Source organism: Rhamphochromis longiceps, linkage group LG16 (genome assembly GCF_057381845.1).
Source record: "Rhamphochromis longiceps isolate RC_006_pf linkage group LG16, R_longiceps_female_GT1.1, whole genome shotgun sequence".
NCBI lineage: Eukaryota > Metazoa > Chordata > Actinopteri > Cichliformes > Cichlidae > Rhamphochromis > Rhamphochromis longiceps.
This window is the reverse complement of record NC_140572.1, coordinates 16398095-16419152: the sequence shown is the minus strand read 5'-3', so window position 1 is coordinate 16419152 and position 21058 is coordinate 16398095. Positions and strand designations below refer to the sequence as shown.

At 39.0% G+C, this 21058-nt stretch overlaps 1 protein-coding gene across 2 annotated transcripts in view; it reads right to left on the bottom strand.

Moving 5' to 3' along the window:
• The window catches only part of nalcn (sodium leak channel, non-selective), a 71324-nt gene that overhangs the window by 38165 nt on the left and 12101 nt on the right, over positions 1-21058 (bottom strand). For both annotated transcript variants that reach the window (XM_085384922.1, XM_085384923.1), the window contains exons 10-14: positions 20206-20348; positions 19836-19940; positions 15142-15228; positions 4109-4240; positions 2897-3064 (exon numbers count right to left, since the gene is read on the bottom strand). In XM_085384922.1, coding sequence (XP_085241048.1) covers positions 2897-3064; positions 4109-4240; positions 15142-15228; positions 19836-19940; positions 20206-20348 — 635 coding nt within the window. The remainder of the gene's footprint in view (positions 1-2896; positions 3065-4108; positions 4241-15141; positions 15229-19835; positions 19941-20205; positions 20349-21058) is intronic.

The following is a 21058-nucleotide window of genomic DNA, read 5'->3' as shown; positions in this document are numbered from 1 at the left end:
CATGTGGGAATGGCAGCTATTGTGAGAGAGTCAGCGGGCAGATTGTTTGGTCAAGGCTCATTAAAAACCCATCGAGAAGCCTCTTCCTGTTAGATCATCCTTAGAGCTCTGTCATAGTTACTAGATCAAGGTCAATCGGTTCAAATTTGGTCCGATACAATACTTAAAGGCTTTGTTAGAGCAACAAGGCACCTTCCCTCATGGGCCATTTGTTTTTCTGGCCTGAACACTGGAATGCAAAAAAGAAAAAAAAATGTGCAAACCATTTTGGAGGATGTAAGATCACACCCACACAAGCATTCAAGGACAACACAGAATTTGTAGAGAAAAAAAAAGCATGGAGCACTACAACTAGCACCTCTACAAAAGTGAGGCCAAAGGCATAATACACTGTTGCTTCTATCAACAGAATAACATCCCAGCTGTTTGGCTCATATGCAAAAGTCACATAACCGATCCCTACAAAATACCAATAAATAACCAGAATGTAACTTTTCACTGAAAATATCCCTGAAAACATCAGATATCTACACAATACTGGGAACTAAGGAACATAAAAACTTAATACTAAACTCATTTTATCCAGGGTACAACCTGGACAGGTCGCCAGTCTGTTGCAGGGCTAACACAAAGAGACAGCCAACCATTCACACTCACTTTCACACCTATGGGCAATTTCGAATCACCAATTAACCTTATCCTACTATCTGAATGTCTTTGGACTGTGGGAGGAAGCCCAAGTACCCGGAGAGAACCCACACAAGCACGGATAGAACATGCCAACTCCACACAGAAAGGCACCAGCCAAGTGGTGGATTCGAACCCAACAAGGTTCTGGGGTAAAGAAATTTTAGTCATCAGAAAATACAGTTAGGTCCCTAAATATGTTTAGGCATCTTTAAATTACCACAATGAATTTTAAATGAAACAACTCAGACGAGTTCAAGTGCAGGCTTTCACCTTTTATTCAGTGGACTGAACAAAAAGAAAGAATAAAAATGTGATGAACTTTTTAATACAATCCCTTCATTTCAGGGGCTCAGAATTAATTGGCCAAATTAAATAACTGAAAATAAAATGTTCATTTCTAATACTTGGTTGAAAACTCTTTGCTGGCAATGACAGCCTGAAGTCTCGAACTCATGGTCATCACCAGAGGCTCGGTTTCCTACCTTTTTAATGCTCTGCCAGGCCTTTACTGCAGCGGCTTTCAGTTGCTGTTTGTTTGTGGGCCTTTCTGTCCGAAGTTTAGTCTTCAACAAGTGAAAAATGCATGCTCGCGTCAGTTAATATCAGGTGATTAACTTGGCCATTCAAGAATATTCCACTTCTTTGCTTTAATAAACTCCTAGGTTTCGTCCTGGGATGTTCAGGTCTTTTTGTGATGCCGAGTTCACCAGTGCTTTCTTTCTTTATCAGGATGTACCACTCCTAGAATGGGTTTTTTTCTGTTTTTGCAGTTAAAGGATGGCTTGTTTCACCTTTATGGAGAGTTCCTTGACCACATGTTGTCTGTTCACAGAAAAATCTTCCAAATGCAAGCACCACACCTCAAATCAACTGTAGGCCTTTTGACTGCTTCATTGACAATGACATAACAAAGTAAGTGCCTACACTGCCCATGAAACAGCCTTTGAGTCATCATCCAATTACTTTTGGTCTCTTTAAAAAGAGGGTGGCACATGTTAAGGAGCTGAAACCCTTAAACCCTTCACCCAATTTGAATGTGGATACCATTAAATGAAAGCTGAAAGTCTACACATTATGTCCATGTCCATTATATAACTATAATTGGAATATGTTTCAGTAAACAGGTAAAAAAATCAAAGTTGTGTCCAAATATATATGGATCTAGTTGCAGATTGTGTGGATGGATTCATGGATTCAGGGGTCCAGTCAGATCACAACTGTAAATTGTAATTTTACCTCAGATCCTCAGACTGATTAAAGATATACTTTGAATTGGCTTTGGATTAACTTTAAATGTTTACGTCTTAAGACTTAAGTAAAAGGCAATGTTTTGAAAATCACTGATGACAACAAATCAGATGATGAAATGGACATTTCTTTTTTATTTGACTAAAAAAGCCTGGGACATGGGCCTGTTTGCTACTGTGTTGCATCACATACTCTTTTAGCAGCACTCCAAAAGCAATGGGTTACTGAGGAAACCAATTACTTGCCATTTTGGGATCTTTTGTTTGTATATGTTTTTTTTTCTTTACATAGAAGAGTTTTAACATATTGTGGGTGCAGAAACAACATTAACAGTGGTTCCTCAGCCTGTGCAGCGATTACACGTCTGTTTTTAATGCAATGCAGCCCAAGGGCCCGAAGATCCTCGAGACGGCCATTTAGGATTGGCTTTCAGCCCTGGCCCTCGGTGCAGATTTCTTCTCCTGTCTGTTGTTGCCTCCACTTCTTTTAAAACATTTTTCCTGGCTTCAATTTAAAATAAGCATGTTCTCAGTTTAAACATCGGATACTGTGTCTTTGTTCTATTTGCAATTACATATAGAGTTGAACTCTTCTGCACGTTTTTGTATTCTGATATTATTAACATTTTTCACACCAACAACATTTTTTTAAGTAGAGTCCAAAAAATGTTGCGGAGCGTAAACCCGACATGTGATGTTTGAGGGCTCCTCCAATCCCAGAATCGATAAAGACACTCTCCTGATATATTTGGAATCATTATTGTCACAGCAAAACATGAAATAACTTTAAATGTATGGAAGAACAGAGACTAGTGATATGGTTTATTTGCATGATCACGGGAAAGTTACAAAACGATTCACAGCATCTGTTCTTCATGGGACTGATAAATGTGTACGGAATCATGCTTTCTCAATCAAAATACATGAAAATGTTTATGCATGTAGTTGTGCAACCATACCTGAAAGTAGGTAAACTGGGAATGGTAGAGGTCAGGGTAGATGTGCAGAGTGGTTCCCACCACCAGCAGAGATTCAAACTTGTGCAAAGAGGAGCTGATGTAGCCAGTGAAGCCTAGACACCAGATCTTCAGAAGAGCTTCTAGGTCAAACAGCACAGTAAATGCAACCTAGGACAGAAGGGGGAAAATCCCTTTTTGCATTTGACATCTTTCAGGAGGGCATATACTATAATATTCTGTGGATGAACTTCTATTTATGGCTACAATGCACTGTCGCAAAGCATGCTGATATATAACAAATTTTTAATATAAAAAGAAATATTGATGATGAAATTGTCTAAAATAATACAATCCTATTACTAAGAAGTAGAGAGGATGTGTCCAACCAAAAACATCCAACAGAAACATAGACAGCTCAAAAAATGTAGGACAGTGAGATGTTTACCACTATATTACATCAGTACTTTGCCTGTTTCAAAAAGTATTTGAAACAAAAGGAGGCTGATTGTTGTGCTTTTTTTTTTAAGCAAAAATATTTTTGTGTGTGTTTCTCTTCATGCTTTCAGAGGATGACAGACCAGGACTACAGACAGGTCACTTTAGTACCCAGATCCTTTAACAGCAGAATATGTTTTTTTTTTCTTCTTTTTTATTTTAAATCTGTATCTTCTAGTCGAGCTGACAGCAATAGTAAAACACTGGACTACCATGCAAAGGATCTGAGACATTCTGTAAAACATGCATTTCTCTAAACCGAATGCCTCGTTCCTATATACCCTTCAAATCCTTCACACAGATTAGAACAAATCTGCAGATGGGTGTCTGCATGATAGGAAGGGAAGGAGACAGAAGGCAATATTTTGTGTGGGTTTTCCCTTTTCTTATCTCCTCCATCCAGCTGTATAAGAGAGTGAGGTGTGAAGTGACTGGGATAGTGGGCACAATCCTTATCGTCATTGCTGGTGTGATGTCACCTGCATACAGATGACATCAAACCAACCTGAAGGACACACAGTATCACACTTGTGTATATTCTAAAACGATGAAATTAAAAAAACAAAAAAACAAGAATTACCTTAAAGCTGTTTAATCTTAAAACAGAATACTCTGCGTTTAATTAAAATTAATAATAAAAGTTGTCATAGATTTGCATTCATATATATATATATATATATATATATATAGATAGACAGATAGATAAATAAATCTCACCTCTGCCAGGTAAAACTCGTCATAGTGTCTGCGGTAATTCTCGCCTTTATAATAGTTGCTAGCAGCAACGATGACATCCACGGCAACCATGCTTAAGATGAACATGTGGAACACAGATGACCGCATCATTTGCTGTGTGAAAAGCAGAAAGGTAATTGAAGTAGAATAGCAGGAATGCTTTTGTTTTCTTTTACTCAAATAGACACAGGAGACAATTAGTATTTAGACCATTAGCTGGCAGCGAGTTAGTCTGGAACGCTTCCCTCAATTCAGCATGTTGGACAGTAGTTGACTGTGTCAGTCCAATCTGTTCAGACTTTGACAGATTGATTGATAATTTGGACAATCTCTGTCAGTGGAAACAAAAACACCACAGAAAAACCCCACTTGCTTTGACTGAGAAAACAAAAAATGTATTGCATGGTGTTCGATAAGAGATCTGCAATTGTGACTTGCTCAGCTAGAGTTTGTGTTTATCTGAGATTTTAATGAACAAGCACAGACAAAAGATAACACAAAAATATACTTTCAATTTAAACAGCTGGATATAGCTCCAACTGCAGTAAAAAAACAAAGGGTTTGATAGAACACACACTAAAGGAGATATAGTGCTGTGAAAAGTGTGGCCCCCTTCCTGGTTTCTTGTTTTGTTTTGTTTTTTTCTTTTACAAGTTTGTCACACTTAAATGTTTCTGATCATCAAATAAAATTTAATATTACACAAAGATAACCAGCATAAGTTATCTTTGTGTAATATTGAAGTAATGATTTCATTTCTCAAGGGGAAAAAAGCTATCCAAATCTACATGGCTTTGTGTGAAATAATAATGCAATTCAATTTCAATTCAATTCAAATCAATTCTATTTATTTATATAGCGCCAAATCACAACAAAAGTCGCCTCAAGGCGCTTTATATTGTACAGTAGATCGCACAATAATAGATACAGAGAAAAACCCAACAATCATATGACCCCCTATGAGCAAGCACTTTGGCGACAGTGGGAAGGAAAAACTCCCTTTTAACAGGAAGAAACCTCCGGCAGAACCAGGCTGAGGGAGGGGCGGGGTCATCTGCTGCGACCGGTTGCAGCAGATGGCTGGTCGCACCTACCTTGCAGCAGCTGCATGTCCCAAGAGCAACAGTGCAAACAATCGTTTGTAAGTATAACGTGCATGGCACTGTTTCATCACTGCCAAGATCAGGAAGAAAACGCAAGCTGCTGCTGAGAGAAAATTGGTCAGGAGGGTGAAGAGTCAACCAAGAATCACCAAAAAGCAGATGTGCCAAGAATTAGAAGCTGCTGAAACACAGGTGTCATTGTCCACAGTCAAACGTGTTTTGCATCTCCATGGACTGAGAGGCTGCTGTGCAAGAAGGAAGCCCTTGCTCCAAAAGCGGCACCTTAAGGCTCAACTGAAGTTTGCTGCTGATCACATGGACAAAGATAAGACCTTCTGGAGGAAAGTTCTGTGGTCAGACAAAACAAAAATCGAGCTTTTTGGCCACAATGCCCAGCAATATGTTTGGAGGAGAAAAGGTGAGGCCTTCAACCCCAAGAACACCGTGCCTACAATCAAGCATGGTGGTGGGAGTATTATGCTGTGGGGCTGTTTTGCTGCCAATGGAACTGGTGATTTACAGAGAGTAAATGGGATAATGAAGAAGGAGGATTACCTTCACATTCTTCAACATAACCTAAAATCATCAGCACGAAGGTTGGGTCTTGGGCGCAGTTGGGTGTTCCAACAGGACAATGACCCCAAACACACATCAAAAGTGGTAAAGGAATGGCTAAATCAGGCTAGAATAAGGGTTTTAGAATGGCCTTCCCAAAGTCCTGACTTAAACCCCATTGAAAACATGTGGACAATGCTGAAGAAACAAGTCCATGTCAGAAAGCCATCAAATTTGACTGAACTGCACCAATTCTGTCAAGAGGAGTGGTCAAAGATTCAACCAGAAGCTTGTGGATGGCTACCAAAAGCGCCTAATTGAAGTGAAAATGGCTAAGGGACATGTAACCAAATATTAGCACTGCTGTATGTATATTTTTGACCCAGCAGATGTGATCACTTTTTTCTGTTAACCCATAATAAAGTCATTAAAGAACCAAACTTCATGAATGTTTTTTGTGACAAAGAAGTATCTGTTCCAATCACTCTATCAGAGAAAAATCAGAGTTTTAGAAATAACGGGACACTCGGTAGAGCCATTATATTCTATTCTTTACAAGTGTATGTAAACTTTTGACCACAACTGTAAACCTAATAACTGGTAGTGCCACCCTTGGCTGTAAGAACTGCAATCAAGTATTTGCAATAACTGGCAATGAGTCTTTTACATCACTATGGAGGAAGTTTGCGTTTTGGATCGTTGTCCTGCTGCATAACTCAATTGTGCTTGAGCTTCAGGGCATGAACTAATGGGCGGATAGTCTCTTTTAGGGTTCAGCGGTAATCGGACCTGGGTGTGGCTAGTGAAAGTGAACTCAGCTTTCCAGACATGTTGCTAATGAATGTTAAGTCGTGATTTAAGAAGAGGGGGGAGTTACTTTTTTACATAGGGCCAGGTAGGGTTGGAGAGCTTCTTTCCCCTTTAATAAATCGTCTAATTTAAGTGTGACAAATATGCAAAAAGTAAGAAATTGGCCAATACCTTTTCAACACCCTGTATGATGGACATCAGGTATTTAAATTTAGAACAAGACAATAGCAATTTAGTTTTAAGTGCCCACCTGGAATGCATTGGGCATGTGTATGTACATATACAGAGTACAGAAAAGCAAAAAGTCCTACATGAAATTTAAAAGCAATTAAGGGGGTTTCGTTAAATACTATGAGAAACATTGTTCCAGACATCAGAATCAGTGTGCATTCAGACAGGCAAAAACAAGAAAAAGGGAGCAATAAGTGTACGCCGTTTACCCTGAAAAAAGCAGAGGCTTTGAAAGCCTCCGATAACATCACATGATGAAAATAATCACGGAATACGAGAATGTGAAGAAACTGACCCACAGTGATCCGAGACACAGACTGCTCTTTCAGAAAAATGTGGTAATGACGCATTCTTTTGGAAACAATGCGACAGATGTGATCACAGCCCTAAACTGCACATATTGTATATGGCAGGATGAACAGCATGTGAGTGGGTAGAACGACTCACCCTAAAAAAAGACTTGCATGTGAGATTAGCAATAGGAAGGACTGAAAAAGTGAAAAGTGAGAGGAAGACTTTAAGACAGATGAAGATCGTTTGCAACATTGCTGGAAAGATCAAATTCGCCCCAGGAAAATGGGCCCCCTGCCATTCACCCTCCTACACACAAGGACACTTACAGTACAAACTCAAAAGTCTAGAAATCCAGATCTGCAGTCAGTTTGCTTTGAAAACAAGTGAGGAATTATTAGATAAACTTACCCAACCAAGCTACTGAATGACACGTATATTACATGATGTATTGCATGCTGTTTTACCACACTTATGTTTACCTGACAAAAATCTCTTACAGTACAAAAACAGACTTCTGTCAGGAGCAATGGCACTGGTAGCACACCTTGATCATTGCCAGTATTCTGTCTCCTATATGTCTATATTGTTTTCTTTTACTTCTGGCTTTTTCTAACCTTAACCAAATACCTTTAGCTTCCTAATAAAGCAAACTAAAAAGCAGCAGACTGTTAACCAGCAGGGCTGCATTGCAATTAAAGAGGGTTAAAAAGGGAGGGGTTAAAAGGAGCAGTTTTGAGGTTAAGCACACAGGTTCAAGGGCAATTGTGGGTATAAATCGGTTAGACATATGTCTAAATTCTACTGAGTTCACTTTCCTTCGTCTTAAATACGAAGAGGCAATACTAAGTTAGTAATATCCCTAAGTTTCTGACAGCTTAAAATAAACTTGGGCTTTAAATCCAGGCTAACAAAGGAGTGTTTGGCTGCCCTCTCTGGTTGAAACTTTCTAGTGCGATTCCCGTATCATGCATGCTGGGTTGGATGTGATCAAAAATTCACTCGACTGGTCAAGCAACAGCACCCTAACTTTTACATCACGGCAGGTGGATGAAAACTTAAACCACTGGATGTCAGCAAAAACAAGATCTTCAGCTGGTGTTAAGGTGCTCTTTAAGATGATGTCATTTGCATAAGACCCAGTCATATACAGAGCTATGAAACTGCCAGTATAGTCAGCCAAATCTTTCACAAATCTTTTTCTTTTTTCACTTCATGTTTGTTGTAAAATTCTTCCTACTTTTGAAAACTCAACTTACTGGCTAGGCTAACAGAGCTCATAGCCTTGAGGATGGGTGTTTTTGTGTCGAAATTACACATGCCCACTCTAGACACACAGTGCTTAAGCTCCCTGACTGAGATTGGACGTGACAAAGCAGTTTGACATTTCCAGCAACCAGACGTTCTCCCCCATGGGTGTTTTGGCTGAATGGATCTGTGCGTGTGTGTGTGTGTGTGTGTGTGTGTGTGTGTGTGTGTGTGTGTGTGTGTGTGTGTGTGTGTGTGTGTGTGTGTGTGTGTGTGTGTGTGTGTGAGAAGAAGCAAGACAGAGGCATACTGACAGAGAGCAGAAAGTACATGCTTGTGTGTATGAAAGTCAATTTTCTTAAGGTCCTGACTTTGCCCATATTCTCTGTCAGCTTTTGGGAATCACATCTCTAAGAAAACCTGGAGAGCAGTGTCTACTTCGAACATCTGTCATATGGAGATACAGCCCTGTAACCATTCACGTCTGCCACAAAACAACCTTTTGATCTTGCCCTCACGCTGCCATTTGCGCCAAATTGCCTAAACATGCAGAGCAATTCACCGTATAACACTCTCCATGTTGTTCCAAAGGCAAAATGGCTGAGTTTCCCTAATGCAGCTGATGACACTGGCACACCCTGTATGGCCTCAAGATGTCAGAATCAATTTAAGAGCATCAACTGCAGTACAAGAAGGCTCTCCCCTGCTGTTTGATGTTCCTCAGCTTGTATGTCTCTGAAATCCTTTGCCACTTGTTTGATGGATGCTATTTATTCGAGCTGCCTCTGGCTGATTCTTTGAAATACCAGGTGCTCATTGCACACAGGCACAATCATGCGTGCGCGCAGATACACGCACACACACACACACACACACACACACACACACACACACACACACACACACACACACACACGAATATATGAAGTTGATGATTGCTGAAATAGAATAGAACATTTTAATCAATTTCTTGTTTTCTCCCAAATCTATGACATGACAATATACAGATACTAAACTATATATAAGCATCCACATATTTGAAATGTAATGTCCACCTCACATTTACTAGCAACTGCTTCCTGAAGAAAAGTTACTAATGACAGAGAGAGAGAGAGAGAGAGCGATGATGAATTCAAGTGTTGCAAGCAGCTACACATTAAGTTGCGATTTTGTCTTTTTTCCAGTGAATAATAGCACAATTTTCTCCGTGAGTGAAGCAAACTTTAATTTCCAATACATAGCACAGCATACCTCCGACATGCAGCGTGTACTCAGCTCTTATGTTCTAGACTGCAACAGATTGTCCATGATGGAAATTATACATGCAAATAGCGTTGTGGAGAAAAGATCATTTCGACTGGCATGCAAATTGGTATCTAGGGAAAAAGAGCACTCAGTGTGTGTTTTTCTCTGGTAAAATTAAAAGTGCAATTGAAAAAAATACAAAGGAATAGGTAATGAACATCTATTTCTCTTTTTGTGAAGACTTCTCGTTACTTGACTTGTGCACTTTTGTTCCTTAGTGCTAAGTCAATCTGAACAGTGAAGCAAATTCTCACTCTCACTAAAGGCTCTGGTCAGTGAAGAATAAACCATAATCTCACCAAAGAGCTGAGACAACATTCAGCTGTCCTCATATAAGAGATGTAGCGACACAAGCCGCTGTAAGTAAAGAGACCGATCCTCTGAATGATGGGAAAATATCCATAATATCTGGAAATTTTCCAGGGCCTGCAACTGTAACACAATCAACAAAGAGACGCAGACTGGCTGCTTCCTCGTCTTCTGTCTGTTCCCTCAGACTGCCAAGGAGGACAAATGCTCTTTCCGCTGGTACATGAGAGGAGTGTAGCACATGTGCACATAGCTGGCAGGGAAAAGCAGTAGTCACACAGGAATTGTCACCAACAGACTGGGCCATGTTCTGGCACCTACTGCTGCTACAGTTTTCTCTCCTGTTTACTGAGATTAAGAAGAACTTGAGTGGGATTACAGACTGTTTTGCTTGAGTTATTTTTTAAGTCTCTATACTTGACAAAGAGTTCTCTTAAGGCTTTTTTATTCCAACCGAATTAAAAAAAATAAATGAATAAAATATGCAAACCAAACATCGTAATTCAGAAGCCTACTGTCAAATTAAGATATCAACACAGAGTTATTGTAATTCAAAGCTTTTGGCTGAAGGAGTGGGTGCATAAAGTCTTACTGGGCTGTGGACCAAGTTAAGTGGGTGCCCCTTGACTTATTACGGCCTTGACTACAGCAGGCTGACTCATGTCTCTGGCTGGAAAAAGGGTCTTAATAAAACATGATGGTCTCCCTTTCTCCCTTTAATATCTGCTGGCTTTGCCACCTCTGCGTCCATTCCGTGTCTTAGTCCTAGAATAGGACTGTGTGGTGTATCTAATTTCAGAAAATATATCACTGTGCTCCTGACTAGACTGAAAGAACAATTACATTCAGAGCTGATCTCACAGGAACAGTCACATGTTGTTCACTTTCTTCTTGCAGATGATCCATTTCACATCACACACATATGCACTACCTACCTTGCTATGTCTTTCTTTTCTGCATCCTGTGTTCTCCTCATCTAATTTCCCTTCTTTGTACCCTCTTTCTCCTTCCATGCAGAGTCAAACTGACCTTAACCTTCACACATTGTAGATCTTTGTGTTTGTGTGGCTGCCTAAAAGTATACGAGTGGTGTCACTGAGAAGATCCAGAAGACAAAGGGCAGGGACAAATAGGGAGCTCAAGAGAATCAATAACCTCTGGCTTTAGGGAGAGAGAGGTCAAAAAGATCCTCCTTTTGCTCAGTAAGCTAGTGGTTTATCCATCACACTGCATTTAGCTCTGCAGATGAGGAGTGAGGAACAGCAACTGCTCATTGGCAAAGAGACAACGCAAAATTAAACACATGACTTTGCTGGATTACTAGAAGACCTGAACATTCATTATTGCTTTTCCACTTTCCCTAAGTGGTCATTTGAAGCTCTTTTAATTATTGACTCCAATAGTATATATCTGCAGTGAGTATTTCTCTTTATTTTGCCTATAGCAGCCAAAGCACCAATCTGCGGTATAATTATGGCACGGTGGAGCATCAGGGGCTAATTAGCAGACCAAATCTATGGGGAAAGGAACAGAATGCTTCATTAACCTCCACCGGTCTCCGACTGAAAACCCTTAAATAAATACTGTCCAAGCAGTCTGTGTGATTAAAATATAGCAAAGAGAGACCTTCTGAATGTAAGATGGCTCCTACAGGCACTACTAAAAACTCACAGGAACACTCGTGCATGTCTTTTGTTCTCACAGGCCTTAATTCTGAACTCTACTGCTGATTATAATGTCTAAACATAAAAATATGCTTTTAATGCAATAGCAAAGAGAAACATGCAAATATGTATATGAAAATGACTGTTGGTAGATTTCATGAGCACAAATATGCAAATGTAAAGTTTTTACTGTCCGAAAGCGAAAAGAACAGAATATTCTAATTCAACAAAAATGACAACCAGGATGCCATATGTTGTCAAAACTTTGATTAAGACTATACTGCTGTAAGACAGCATTAGTTAAAAATGAGATAATAAAAACATTAGAAAAACAGCTGTTAGAGTGGACGAGGAAAGTGAAGGTGCTCCCTGCTTAGAGGGCTATTTTTGTTAGTAGCCCCTCAGGAGAGGAAGCTGCCATTTCCTCCCCGTCTCCAAAAAGAGCAGGTGGTTAATCAATTATGTGCTATCTCCAACTGCTGCAGCCAGATTGGACCAAGACAGATCCAGATTGACACACACGCACACGAACAAATACGCAGACGTCTGCAGGCAGATCGCCGGGCTGCCTGTCGAAGACGCAGAGGCCTGACCGGACACTTGCACGTAGTTTCAAAGACATTCCGACGGTAATAGGTGAGCCGGCAGCAGACAAAGACAGGATGCACACGGGTCTCCTATCTGCAGAAAGCACCCACCTGCCAGCGCTGAAACATTTTAATCATTTGACGGCCAATTACTCTGGAGCCAGATAGAGCAGAACAGAAACTCACACTTCACTTCCCCAGCACTCACAGATGGCCCTGCAGGCTGGATCTCCACTACCTGTCTTCACTCTACCTGTCAAGTCAGCTAACACTGTTCCCTTCTGATATGGATGAAAAAGCAAAGAAATACAGTGTTTGGCAAGGCTTTAAAGAAAGCGTGCAAGGGGCATCCATCAATAATCTGATACTGGTGTAATATGGCATGCCTTCTCACACCAACCATTACATCAGAGAAGAGAAATGTGTGGGGTTTTTTTAAATCACATTTACATACATACATAACTACTGTGTACAACTGCCCACGACACATGGATGCACAGATACACAGGTGCAGCTACACTAACTGTCAATGCAATCAATCCCATGTCTTTCCTATTTAAACTCATTTTACAGTGATCTTCAGTTACATTTCTTTTATTTAAATATAACAATATCTAAAAATTGCAATACCTTAAGGAAATTCTAAGTCTGAAGTACCATTTGCAGTGGGAAATATCACGATTTAATAATGAACAGTGTGTTGTTTGTCTTTATTATGCTTTCTCATTCGAAGTCAAAGCACATTATGAACTGGCCTGTTCCGATAAATTAGGAGACAGTTTAAATTAAAGTCCTTTAAAAATAAAAGACTAATTCTTCAAGTCAATACTGGTGAATATTTTGTGTACAACGCATTTTAGATGAGATTAACTTCTTTTAACAACTAATCTGTGAAACCTGTAACATATTTCCTTACTTAAAATCCTTCTTTGTGATCTCTGATTAGGCCTTTCGGGTTTGGTTTGAAGAGCTGGGTTAGATCTTGCAGTGCTTTTGACAACATGAAAACATGAAAACATTTTCAGAGTGCTTTGATGGCTTTATATGCCACAAACTGCTGTCAGTGTCTGACTGGCACCAGAAAACAATGGAAGACTTTTGAGATTAGCACTGTACAATACATGTCAAAATCAGTCACAAGTATTCAGCTAATACTTAATCATTATTTGCCTCACATTTGACACACTGAATGCACAAGCAGGCTAAAACATTTACATACCAGCTTAAAAAAAATAAGAATCTCAACTGAACAAACAAACTAAAACAAAAGTTTCAGCAGGTTATTTAAACAAAATCTTATTTTCCTTGCTTGCACTCAAGTCTATCTGCAAGGCAGATTTTCCTCAGCTTTTGTCAGATGGTATCATTGGTAAACACATGTCACTGATTGTTACCATGGAAACATAAAAATCATCTAGGCTATTTTGACGGTAGGATCTGAAATCTCATAGTAATATATACTAAATATTTAGCTAACATATGCTTTTCCTTTTAAAACTTTATTGTTATAATACATGCATTGTCTAGTACTGGCCTTAATATGAAATATATTTTGTTGAAGTTAATAAAGTAATATCAGGATCATTCCTATCCTATGTTTCTGTGTTTTGATTATCAGAGACAGATGTTCATCTATCACAATTTCAAGGCCATTTCCAACAGTCCGTGTGATGGTAGTGTGAGTTGCCTTGCGTCTACCAGTTCACTGTGAAGCTTGCTCCCTCTCACAGGGAGCCGGCCCCACAGCATCTGTATCCTCTGGTATATGACTTGAAAAAAATCCTTTCTCCTATCCTATTATCAGCAGTTAATGATGTTGAAGCAAAAATCCAGAATTATGTACAGCAAAGCAATCAAACAAGAAGGCATGGCCTTTGAGGCAAATGTTCACCAGATTCAGATTCTTTCTGCCCATCTGCTCATAGTTTTACTGGAGGCGAATGCAATCTAACCCGCAATTCATCCACACAGCAGTCTGACTAAAACAGAAGCTGTCTTTTTTGACCCAGTGCTATAAAGGTGACCTAATGCTGCTGTCTTTCACTCCATTAGCCTTTCTACTGTTGGAAATGATCATCTTGTTATCACATAATGACAATAATGGCTATTTGTTACGAGTGAATAAGGCAAATGAAGAAGTCTTTGATTGTTCCTTGTAATGCAGCACAGGGCTCAGAGGGAAGTCAGCCGTGTTTATCCCTCTGGTTATCCCTCTATCTAAATCTTTCCTTCAGCCGATGATGAGGCTCTGGGGGACATGCTGCTTTAATGGGAATACTGCATATTTCGCATTTTCTCTTTCCTTCCCTTCTTCAAATTTCCCTGTTATTATTTGCACTCTCTTCCTTGCTCTGTTTATGTGTGCATGCGTCCTTAAAACCTAGCTCCAGAGCAGCTTTAACTCCATTAGGGCGTGCTGACAGCCATCCACCTTCACATAGCTGCAGACTCCATTGGCAGTCTTTCACAGCAAGGGCCCAGCTTTTTACACCACAACACGCCGCTATCAACAGCGGGCCAGCTGCAAACAACACCCGCCGCTTTCAGCTTATCTTTAAAGCCCAACCATTTGGATCACACCAACCACGAGACGCCAGTGGTGTCCATCATGTAGAAGTCATTTAAAACCCATCTGTCACTGGAGCGACATCATTAGCGCAGCATTACACATCAAACATGAGCCTCCCCTCATTTTAAATCCCATCACTTAACTGTTTGACACTGTTCAGCCACTAAAGAAAGAAACAAATGCAAAAACAATGATGTGATACTGCATCAGTCTACAGCAGCTGTTAAAGAGAATGAAGTTATCTGCTTTTTGTTAATAGACAGAATAGGAATTATGCAGGTGCATATGAGAGGAAAAAGAAACAGTTTACACCAGCAGCATATTAATCGTGTGACGTTTTTACCTGGAGGCAGGCAGGCGCTCGGCCATGTGGTTTGTTGACGTCCACAGCAACAAGCTGCCATCCCCCAGCAGCATCTTCATGGAACATCTGAGGCACAAGGACAGCATGTAAGTGGAAGAACGAACACACACACACATAAAATCTCCATACCATTCAAAACACTGGACACAACAGACATTTCAACCTCTAGGCTACATCTTCATAAGACATCTGTGGCCAGAAAAAAGCTGAAGGCATACACACAGAACCAACCCACACAAGCAGTGTGATAGCTACTAAATACAGTATGCAGGCCTAAGGACCTAACACCGGAAATAAAAACAAGCAAATATCAGAGCAGAGACTTTCAAATACACAAGACAGCTGGTTCACTCATTAATAACAGTTCTACCAAATCTTGAATATAACAAATTAGACATATGAGAAATATCAACAAAGAGTTAACTTGATATTAAGAATCAACCAAAAGTGTTTATTTCAGTTAGCTGCCAAACATTACAATAACTCATATACAGCAAACATACTGTGATTGCCATGTATCAGTATCACAGCAAGATCAAGTGTTTATAGCCACTCAGGCAGATGCTAATCCCAGTTTCAAATAATTAATTTTATAGAAAATCTAAATTAATAACACACAAACCATAATTTCACTGAAAATTAATTTGCTGCCTAGGCTGGAGAAAACTATGTGATCCTAAAGCAAACATACAGAGAAAAATGAGAGTTGGCGGAATGTAGCATAACAAATCTCGTAGTCAGGCTACAGGAAACATTTAAAGGCCTGGCAGACTTGGACATTATTATTAATTGTGTTAAATTACTATATGGCAGCAATGTTGTTAATTTTATGGGCATTTATGCATTAGCTGCGACATGCCATGAAGTAAAATTTGGCCTGGTGGTGGGGAAACTTTAGGTGATCATGTAGGAACAACAAATAACAGAGTCAAAAGTTGACTAAATTCCGTATTCACCCTCTGGTGACCAAAATGCTTATATGAAATACACATTTTGGTCTGGTCCAAAGCAGAGCACTGACCAACACAATGCCAACAATGTACTAACATGCAGCTAGAATTAAATTAAAAAACAAAACTGACTAATCTGAAAACAGGAGAACACTGCTTTTGAACTCTACATGCCAGATGTGACTTAATCTGGAATATTAATGATTTATTTAGCAAATGAGCTGGTATAGTGTTTTTGGCCTGACTGTCCTTGAAATCATTCCATGCAGTATTGTATTGTATTGTATTGTATCTTTATTTGTTTCAGACATATAAAACAAAAAAAACAATATATACACACTACATATATTTTCATTTACAGATACGAATATATATGTAGATATACACACACACACGTATGTGTTCAGATAAACAAAAAATATATAATGAAATAAAACAAAATCGTCTGACATAATGTAACAATGCAGTAGGTGGTGGATTAAATCCTTTTGTATCATGAATTTTCTCTGAAGTGATGTGAGGAGCATAAAACACAAACGTGTGGACTGATCTGCAGCTGCTGGCTTCTCACACATAAAACATTTTTAACATGCCTGCATCATTTGTCATCCTGTTCTGTGATTACATACCCACCATCCCACCTGCTGCACACTGTTTCAGCTTTGATATCTACTACATCATTTTAAAATCACATAGACTGATGTCAAATCCATAGCATGCCATTAGCTTTGTTTTGTTTTTATATCAGCAAAAACCATGCTGATATCAACATTGATATCAAAAATTGAAAGTTGATATTATTCTACTAAAGACAAACCAAGATAAAGTTACACTATATTTCAGCTTAACGTTCAGCACTTCATAACTGCTCATCAGAATATAGAATTTAAAGTCTGATCTTGTCAAACAAAGGCTGATTTATCCTTTTTTTCCATTTTTAATCAACACAGTTAAGCTTTCCATCCTAATCTCTAATAAAAGCTGCAATAATCGGGAGACAATATAACAAAGACAAGAAATAGGGAGTATAGAATGGGTAGTATCTCCCAGGGCCACCTTATACCAACCTTGCTCTCTCCAGGGAACCTTAAGACTGGATCATATTCTTTTCATCATCTGTGACTGACAGTTAAGTGTTACACCACAGCTAATTAGTTTTCCCCCCTCTAAGATAAAGACTGGGGCATGACGATGTGATTATGATTAATTTTGATAATGGCAAGAAAGGCTAATTGTTTTCAAGGTCACAGGAGTATGCCAGTGGCACTAGCCTGTTTTCCATTCATGAGTGAAGTAGCAGAGGTTTTACTTTCATGACATTACAAGAAGAATCGTTTTCAGGACTCAGTGGAAAAAACGTCTGCAGTTCAACGCTTGTCAGGTTGACATCATTCGGATTATTCATTTCAAATGTTTAAACTCTAAACCAAACACTGGCTTCATAGCTTTACCATCAACACAATTGCCAAATGCAAATTTGCACATGGATTCATAACATATTTGTTATATATTGTTGTACTGTATTCATTAGAGGTTGGCTACACACAATCCACAATAAGAAACCATTTATAGAATGAGCCTCAAATTATATTTTGTCACATAAATCACTTTTATATGTTCCTCAGTAGCTCTTGGGGCATTAACATCTGTGAATATTCCTGATAATTTCTCTCTCTCTTGTTTATGCCTATATAGTTTCAAAACTATTTGCAAATAGTGAAAGGAAAACTCCAGAAGCAAATATCAGACCAAAGAAACTCTTAAGTTCAGTCTTGCAATTTGCTTTCACATATCTAAGTTGTTTTTTAAAAAGTATTATTTAATTGTTGCTAAAGGACATTTGTTTTTTGTTATTCCTCTATTTAGCCTCTGGAGCTGTCAATTCCTTAGTGCTCCATAATGAATACATTAAATACAATACAAAGTAATGTATACAACTTTAGTTATTTTGCTATATAACATTATTTCTGTGGGTTATTGCATAGCAGTGGTGTTGTGATAAGAAGAAATGAGAGAAATTAATCAAAATCTATTATAGACGAACCCCCAAACTATATATATTTTTAAAGAGTTTAAAATATAATGTGGACAAACTGCAGACTCATAATACCTGAGAACCTAGCAGATCAACATTAGAATTATCAAAGGTTATGAAAAGCTTACATGCTGAAGTCTTTTTGAAGCTCCATCAGACAAAACTTAGTATTTTCAAGACTGTTTCCTGTATAACTAAAAGATCATGTTTATACTCAAAATGAAATTGGAGCTGCTCCCGAGAGCTTTCAGCTAAACATCATCTCAAGGGAAAATCTGCAGAGCAGGACAGACAAACTGTACCAATGGAGATGGCTGGAACATGTCTGTCGCATGCCACACAACTCGCCTCGTGCCAGCAGTGCGCTGGATACACCTGGTGGCAAACAAACCACGGTTGATCTAAAGACGCCTGGCACAGAAACGTCAAGAAAGCACTGTAAAGCAAAGGACTGACACCCTAAGGAGCTCCCTGACGTGCTGCAGACAAATTCAGGCAGAGATCCCTCGCTTCAAGTAGCAGATAGCACACAGACAGGATGCGTGAGATAGACACTGCAAAACAAAGCTGAACAAGGTAGTTAAGAAGATCCCCTTTCCAGCCATGCTGTTCAGCTTTTATGTTAAATCCCAAGGGTACAATCCTTCAGTATGCTCTGGAAAGGGACACCCAAGACATGCTGATGAGATTCCCAAACTCTCTTCCATTCATGTCAATACAGGAGAAATCTTCTTCCAAACTCTTTTCAAAAGTCTAGCTGCCTTTTTTGAGTTTTCGTGAGTGTGACCCCAGATATTCATGGCATAAAACAATTTCTTTTTTGGGACCTTGGTTTTGTTGGAATAACAGATCTACTCACACCAATCACTCTTGTCAGACTGGTATGATGCAGTATAAGGGCCTTGGAAAGAGCACACACACAACAACAGCCATATTTTTTTTAATGTACGTATGTTGAATCACCATAACCATGACATTTGCTAGAAACAGCTGATGTGACCATTAGTGACTTCATTGAATACTGTGATCTGCGCATATCTCAAAAATGTTAAGTTGCAAGCTATACTCTATAAAGAGTAGAGAGGTAACAGATTTGCAACAGCATTTAGTGTTTAGCTGTACCAATGGATTTTTTCCCTGATAAAACAAACACAATCTGTGAAAATGCATAATCTTGGATGAGCCAAACGCCCACCGAGAACCTGCCCGACTTGATGCCACCAATTCGGACACAGCTTTCACTATGTCCCCTGAATGATTCAGTAAAGGCCCAACAAAAGCAAGAAACATTTCACACAGTCAACAACCAAGTTCATAGAGTAAACCTTTCCTGCTACTGAGAGCCAACTTGTCACATGGCCACATAAATGTCTTGTCTTTTTTTTAAATATTATTTTTATCTGAATATTTTTTACATATGAGCCTACATACACTAAGGTCTATTAAGGAGTCATTTCTTTCGATTTCTGAAGGCATTTATGGATCACAATACACTGTGGAAAATCTATATAGTGTCAAAATGTGTTTGTGTTCTAGTCATCTGAATTTGATGCACTTGATTACCAACGTGTACAGGTTTTAAAAAGATCAATTGTAGGCACCAATTCAACCAAGTCAAAATGTATGAGACATACAATTTGTCAGTTTTATGGCTCTATTCTTTTAGCTTGGTTCTGTAGCAGTTGTACCTGTGTTGTAGCAGTAGAGGTGGTACTGCTCCTTGACCCCCACATCTGCTGAAACTGGACTCGAATCTCAGCAAATGTCTCAATGATGACTGCAATGAAGACATTCTGTAAAAAGAAAAAAAAAAAGAGGACAACGATAGAGTAAGAGCGCTCAGGCTATTCAAAGTCAATGACCAAGTGCAAGCCCATTGCTTGATTTCCTTTCGCTGTCGTGACATTAATTCTCTCATTAGCCAGAGGACATTCTACTAAAAAGGGTAAATCATCATGTTTGTAGGTGAACTATTAGGTTATGTCAATTAACCTTTCGGTGTTCAACGATCTCCAGAAATTATCATGAAAAGTGCAGCAGAGAGAGCCAAGCTCTAACCTTGACAAGCCACGCCAAGAAGAAAATCAGAGTTATAAAGTAGAAGTAGGAGCGCCAGCGAGGGAAACTGTCAATGGCTCTGTACATGAGGAACACCCAGCCTTCCTGCGACGCAGCTTCATACACAGTGAAGATACTCGTGCCTGAGCAAAAACACACAAGAGTCAGAAAGAAGCAGTCAGATGAGAAGCTGATTTCTGAAGAAACAAATGTCAGCATCTGTCTTTCGCTTAACATGTCGATGTCTGTGAACCGCACACCAATTATTATGTTTCCCCCGAAGACTAAGCCATTTAAAAAGATAACAGTTTGAGTTTCTCTTTTTACCTATAATGAGTGTTTACTCTGACAGCTCACAGAGTCCTCATAGTTCTCTTTGTTATAATGACAAGACGGGAAATTCTGTTTGCCAGACTCAAACCCAATCAACTCATCTTTGATGCCTCTAATTAACATAAATTATGTCAGCAGGCCAAGGAAAAATTTAATCTTTGCTGTTTTTCTGATTAACATGCTCTTTGCAAAGGAACTGTCTGTTCTTTTAAGTCTTAGCCAAAGATGATTTTATGGAGAAACACAATTTCAAGTTATTGTAGTGTTTGAAAAAGTAGAGTGAACATTCTCTTTTTTTATTTTTCTGAGGTATATAATATTCTTCTCTGCACAAATTAATCAGTGTTAGATTGGAAACAAGTAGCTGACAACTGTCATCAAAGGTTGAGTTCCCCAGTTAAACTATTACCATTCAAACATACAAGGTGTATCAAAAAGAATCATCCGATTTTAAAGGGCTTTAATTACCCAGCCATTACGTGCGTTTCTCATGGAAAACTTAATATTCAGCCATGCATTT